Below are 6750 nucleotides of genomic sequence, written 5' to 3'. Positions count from 1 at the left end.
TAGTGTTTCAGACGCCAATACTTGTTAAGGGGTGCATTTTCAGAATATGGAAAATACGTGTTTAGGGTGCTTTTCGAGACCCCTTGGTCGCGCATGGTATCCACTCGTCAATGGAAATGCCCCCCCCCCCCCCCCCCCCCCCCGGAGCCAAGCTGCCCAAACCCACTCTGATTCAATGAACAAGGTTATGATATAAATTATAACCTTGTTCTCAGTTATATCTCCATGTGTGGCAAAATAAGGGTGACAATGTTTGGCTTATTTTCTCTTTTTGGGGGGGGGACAAATGCTTGATTTTTTTACACTGACAGTTTCCATTACACCTATTCGTCATATAACTTGGCCCTTAAGTAAAATTCTTTAAATCATTTTTTTCTTAATTAAAAATAGAGATAAAAAATGAAAATTTTCTTGCCATATTACTTTCCACCAAAAGAGGGCGTACACAAAAATATGCCCAAAATTCAAGTTTTTGAGCGCTCTAGTTACTAATGAAAAATAAATTGCAACTGTATGGAAATTAGTAATATTGGTCACAAAAGTGATATTTTAATGATTTTTGAAAGTGTGCTCTACAGCATTGGCATGCCATAGTCCTACCTGTAGATTCCCCACAGGCAGGGTGGTTGCAGTGAACAAGTGCCCAAACCCAAACTTAAATTAAAGCCTAAAAAAAAAGGCAAGCAAAGCCAAAGGCCCTTTTTAGGTTTTGACTTAATTGAAATTTAATTAAGCCAGAACTAAAAAAGGGCTTTCGGTTTCGTCTATGGTCTAGTCTAGTAGAACAATGACTGATGACGTTTTGAAAGGGGGGGGGGGGGGAGGGGGGGGGTGCTGACCGACCACCATGGCATGCCACTAAATGGCATGACATCACCCATCAGTGCATGATGTAGCCTACCTCGAGCGAAGTTCGTGCAGGCTCCACTTCACTACCTCTACACTACGCTCCACCTACCCGAACTTCGAGACCGTGAACTCGATCTGATATTCCGATCTGATACCAGGCGTGACCATGAGGTTTTGAAAAGCACCCTAAACAAGATATTCCATATTCTGAAAATGCACCCCTTAGGCTTAACAAGTATTGGCATATGAAACCCTGCCCTTAACAAGTACATGTATTGGAAACAAAATGGTACCCTTGACAAGTATTTTCTGCATTGATCCCCGAAACAAGTACAGCAATATTTTAAATGACAAGTCCACCCCAATATAAATAATAAGTAGCCTTGAATTAAAAGACAAAAAATAAAACAAGCGTAGCACTGAAAATTTCATCAAAATAAGATGTAAAATAAGAAAGTTATGACATCTTTAAGTTTTGATAAATTTCACGTATTGTATATTCACATCCTGGTCAGTAGACAAATGAGCAGACTGATGACATCACTATTTCTTTTGTATTTCATTATATGGAAATTATGGAATATGAAATATTCTAATTTTCTCCTCGTCATGTGAAACAAAGTTTATTCCTCGCGAACATGGTGTAATTATCATTGTTTTAACATTTTGTGGTTGTAACAAGAGGGTCCTTATTGTCAAATCTGTAAAAATTGTATAATTCAAACAATTAAAAGCAAAAGAAATAGTGAGTGAAGGACATCAGCGACTCTCATTTGCATATAACTGAGTTGTGCATACATGTATGTTCTGTTTTGTGAAAGATAAGCAAAATTTAAAATGTTGTAACTTTCTTATTTTGCATCTAATTTTGATGAAATTTTCAGTGTTATGCTTGTTTTATTTTCTTATATTGATTCCAATCACCATTTTACTGGGATGGACTAAATTATTGTTATGTCACAGACGTTAGCTTTACCTTTTATTACATTGGGTTTAGTACAGCCCCACCTCCCACACCTCGCTCAAATTGGACCCTAAACATAGTGTTGGGGCAAAAAGTACATTCTTTATTTAGCATTTTAGTCTTTTTTATACCTTCGCAAATTTGACAGTTAACATATAGCTTTCCCCTTTTTTCAGTATTTTTTTTGTTTTTTTACACCCTTAGACATTACGTTTGTATTTTACGTAATGATAGACATGAATTCTGGTAGACATGAGCCCTATCAGAAATTATAATCAATGTTGTGAGACTTGTTTTAACCCCCCCTCCCCTCTTTCCATTCTCCCTTCTCTCTCATTCCACAGCCTGGAGATTCAAAGCGAGAGGAGTTCCGCAAGTACCTGGAGAAAGCTGGAGTCTTGGATGCTCTCACAAAGATACTGGTAGCCCTGTATGAAGAGCCAGAGAAACCAAATGATGCACTAGAGTATCCTTAACAAATTAGTGGCAATATTGTTTCTTATGGCCCGAACTCACAAAAGTGGTTTTGAAAACCCACGGTTGAGTCCATAGTTTATGCAGATTTCCTGTATAAATTACGCTTAATTTAGCGTGTATCAGGCGCGTGTACAAAACATATCCAATGCTGATGCGCGCTTTTGTCACAGTGCGCCAACTTGACACCTGTTGCCGTGGTTATCCACGCTATTTTATTCATGAGTCCACTCTTCAAACAGTGGACTCATGAATAAAATAGCGTATCTAACCATGGTAACAGGCATCAATTTGGCGCACTGTGACAAAAGCGCGCATCAGCGTTGGACATGTTTTGTACACGCGCCCGATACACGCTAAATTAAGCGTAATTTATACAGGAAATCTGCATAAACCAAGGACTCAACCGTGGGTTTTCAAAACTACCTTTGTGAATTCGGGCCAATAAGTCTGTCTGTATTTCATTTGTACATTTGATTATGATATATGAAATGAATTGCCATAAGCTGATTTAATATTGAGAAAAATATTCTAATACACCATGAGTGACTTTTCATAGAAATTTAAATCACAATGCACTTGAAAAGTATGTTAAAATATTTTTTTCAACATTATCACCATGGATTTATCGATGAATAGGGGAATAGGAAAAAATGATGATTTTTTGCTGCCTATAGAAGTATGAAAATAGGCCCTAAACTTTTGTACAGGGCATTTCATAAACGGTTTCTTTTCCTTTGGATTGTGTGGGCAGATTTGAAAGCAAATGAAATTAAATGAAATGAAAAATGAAAAGATTTGGAGCAAATAAATGAAATGAATTGAAAAAAAAAAGAAATTTGAAAAGAGGACATTTCCAGACCCAAGTGTTTGCTAAAAATAATCATGTTTGAGACCAAATCGGGTGACTAGTGTATTTTTATCTTAGGTAAATTTTCCTTTATCTTGAATGGATTCAAAATAAAATATTTGAAAACCCGAGGTTGGTGTACATGTAGTTGCAGCTTGTACTGTTGTCTTTGTGATTCACTCCTCTCTTACAGTGCTTAATGCTACATTGCAAATCAATGATCACCCTGAATGTCAATTGTAGGTCCGGATGATTGTTTAAAATATTTTTTAGTCTGTGGCACAATATGCATCATTGGCTTCTCCAGTAAGCAGTTTTGTTGTTGTTGTTGACTTAACTTGACCTTGATTGCAGCTTCCTGAAAGCTCACATGGGTCAGTCAGGACCAGACACGGCTGATGTAGAATCTCTGAGACTACAGGTCAGTGAACTGATGCAGAAGGTGGAACGGCTGCAGGATGAGAATAGGGAACTCAAAGCAAAGGTCAGTTCTTCACACCTATATATGGTTAGGGTTCCTGAAGGTCATGTGCATGTGAAAATCTATGGTATCCTTACAGGGAAGGATTAACTTTGTTGAAAGCAGAAAAATTTGCTTTTGACGGATTGAGAGATGAACTGTATCTTTTAAAGTACATGTATGGTATAACTATAATCAACAATCCCTAAAAGACTGATGGAATGTAATAAGTCGTACAAAATATTTAGAGAGTGACATACGTAAGCAAGGTTCTCTGTTCCTGAAAATTTTTGTGCATTTCAGATTTTCACTGTTTTTTACTTGAGTATTTTGCTATTAAAACGCTGAAATATTTTGAGGAATGTGAGCCTAAAAAAATGGGCTTTATTGCTCTTCTCATAGGTCTGAATTCTAATTCTATGATTATATGTATACATACATGCACTGTGTTGATTTTCTGTAACATAAGGAAATGTATTGAAGATAATTTCCTAATTTGTGTCATCTCTACAGGTTCAGATGGAAAATCCGGAGGTTGAGCCAAGTGCAGAGAACTGAACTGATGGTGAACCTATGGGTTGGGGTGTTGGAGTCTGGGTGTGGCTGGGGGGGGGGGAGGGAAAGGCTGGATTGGGTGGGTGGGTGTACATAGGGGAAAGGTGAAGAGTTATCATGTTATGCCTTTTCAGAAGCTCAATACTGATGTATTGTGAGTGTGTGTATTTTATCATATTATTGAGCCTTTATTACTCGGTGATCCTTGATCATTTTACAAGCAAGATTGAGGCATCTCTTTCGATTACTTTCTAATAATCACCAGCAATATGACTAGAATGTCCTTTTTATCATCCAAAGATGATTGCAGATTTAATCCATCACTACTGATTTCACATGCTGTCCTGGCAACACTATAATTTTATTAATAACTATGTACACTTTCTTTGATAATTGATCCTTTCAACAACGAGATGAGAAGATTTCCTTCCGCAATATACATGCTCAGATATGCACAGGGAAATAGTATTCCCAACTTGTGGCCTCTTTGAAGAGTATATAGCATTTGGGTACCATTTCATAAAGCTGTTTCATGTTAATAATTTAAGCACAACTTAACTTCTTACCCTTTCTTGTGTTCAATCAGAAACTGCCAATTTTCTTTTTTAGCATGAGAGTTATTTTCTATAACACTAATTAAAATGGGAAAATAATGGATTTTCCATTCAGATGGAAATGCACGTTTTTTATATACAAGACTGGATTTCAACTCAGCTGATGGAAATCAGAAGGATTGAGAATCTGATTTTACACCAAAGAAATTGTAGCCAGTTGAGCTTAAAGTTTGGTGTAACTTCACTCAGACAGCCTTGTGAATCGACACCTCTCAAAGTGAAAAATAATTCTTGTTTCGAGCATTTTCTTCAATATTCTGTTTTCCATCAATGTGTTTTATAATCAGATTTATAAGATTTCTGTCTTCATGCATCACAGTCATGGCATTGACTGAAACTATGAATTAATAATATATTTATTTAGAAGACTTTATTATTATTATCATTATTATTGTTGGTGTTGACAGAAATGTCTGTTTTGGGAAATAAAATAAATTTTCACCATCCCAATTTATGTAACGAGATCGTTCAGAGCCAGACATAGTATCAGTAATAGACCACCCAAGATATGTACACAGAGACTGAAGTCTTGGTCCCTCTCTGTCGTATTGGAAATGGGTAAAGTATTAAGAATGAAGGAATGGTTGATTTCTTTTTTGCTCTTCCATTGTTGTAAGCACATATTTTTTTGTGGAAATGTTGGAACTCTATCGTTAGAGTTGTAATTTTCAATTCACAACTTAAGAGAGGGTCCTGCATTTTATACATGTAGAAATATACACGATCAAGACATGTAGCAAATGAGGTTCAAAAGGAAGGGTTATACTTTTTAATATTTCTTTTTTTCATTTTCATCAAACATTCCATGTGCATTGTATAAAAAAAGCTCATTAAAACTGACTTTTAGTTGTTTTCTGTACTTTTCAAAACAGGCGAAACCTAACGCATGGCGGTGTGTTTTAATGTTATGTTCGACTACTGATGTATCTTGCGGGTTGAATATTTCATGTAAATGTGTACTATTTATTGTATCAAGATATAGCAAAGTAGAGTTGCTTAAATGTACATTTGGACATATCAACAAAGATTTGCACTATTGATTTTTGTAATTGCCCTGTTTTTAGGAAAATACAAACCTTGTATTTAAGCGTAAAACTGATTTGATTGTCATTAGTTTTGTGTTGTATTATTGGCGAAAATGAGTAAATGTAGATAAGATATTAATTTACAGGAAATCTCAAAAGGCATAGGCTACCATTACAAAGGTCTTGCAGACCTGCTAACCTGTACGTTTTTAATAGCCGTATTTAGTACGTTTTTGCAACCAAAATACGGCAGTACGTTTTTTCTTTAAAAAATACGTTTTTTGTTTAAAAAAAAAAAAAAATCGTAATTTATTGAGAAAAGTCATCTCTATATATCTATATTTCATAAAACGTACACAAATATGGTTATTAGATCAATGTAATTTCAGGTAACTTGTTTTTTTTTTCAATCATTTTGTAAAAACCAGTTTCAATGGTTTTTTTTTTCATCTGCAAGAGCAGTGCGCATTTTAGCTTTCATGCAGCTTGAGCGTCGTGATGGGCGAGTGCGCCAAGCATTTTATTATGAAATACACTTTTTGGGGGTAAAATACAAAATATTTATCTCACACGGTAAAAATACTGATTTTTTTGTCAAAATACTGATTTTGGGGGATAAGAATACTGAAAATGCCCACCCCCCGGACAATTACCCCCGGACAACTACCCCCCCCCCCGGACAATTACCCCCCGGACAACAAAGTTGTCAGGGGGGTAATTGTCCTCGGGGGGTAGTTGTCCTCAGGGGGTAATTGTCCGGGGGGGGGGGGTAATTGTCCGGGGGGTGATTGTCCAGGGGGTAGTTGTCCTGATACCTCTATAAGGTACTATATCCGTGATTGTTCCCTTCTGAGAAAAAGACATCTCTGCATGATTTTGTGTAATAGCTTATGGAAGATCAATATTGATAAATTTTCCATATTTTCCAGGTTGACATTTCCCAAAGACAGGTAGAGGAG

At 36.3% G+C, this 6750-nt stretch overlaps 1 protein-coding gene across 1 annotated transcript; it reads left to right on the top strand.

Annotated features, from left to right (window-relative positions):
* Positions 1-2136: 2136 nt before the first annotated feature.
* On the top strand, positions 2137-5861 carry LOC129258998 (c-Myc-binding protein-like; the record flags this gene model as incomplete). Its single annotated transcript, XM_064098407.1, has 3 exons — positions 2137-2279; positions 3492-3621; positions 4111-5861. Coding segments are annotated over 3 exons (318 nt in total), but the record flags the coding sequence as incomplete, so codon positions are not given.
* Between the last annotated feature and the right edge of the window lie 889 nt (positions 5862-6750).

This window comes from Lytechinus pictus, chromosome 4, assembly GCF_037042905.1.
Source record: "Lytechinus pictus isolate F3 Inbred chromosome 4, Lp3.0, whole genome shotgun sequence".
Taxonomy (NCBI): Eukaryota; Metazoa; Echinodermata; class Echinoidea; order Temnopleuroida; family Toxopneustidae; genus Lytechinus; species Lytechinus pictus.
Note: the sequence above shows the minus strand (reverse complement) of the source record. Positions and strands in the feature narration are given on the sequence as shown.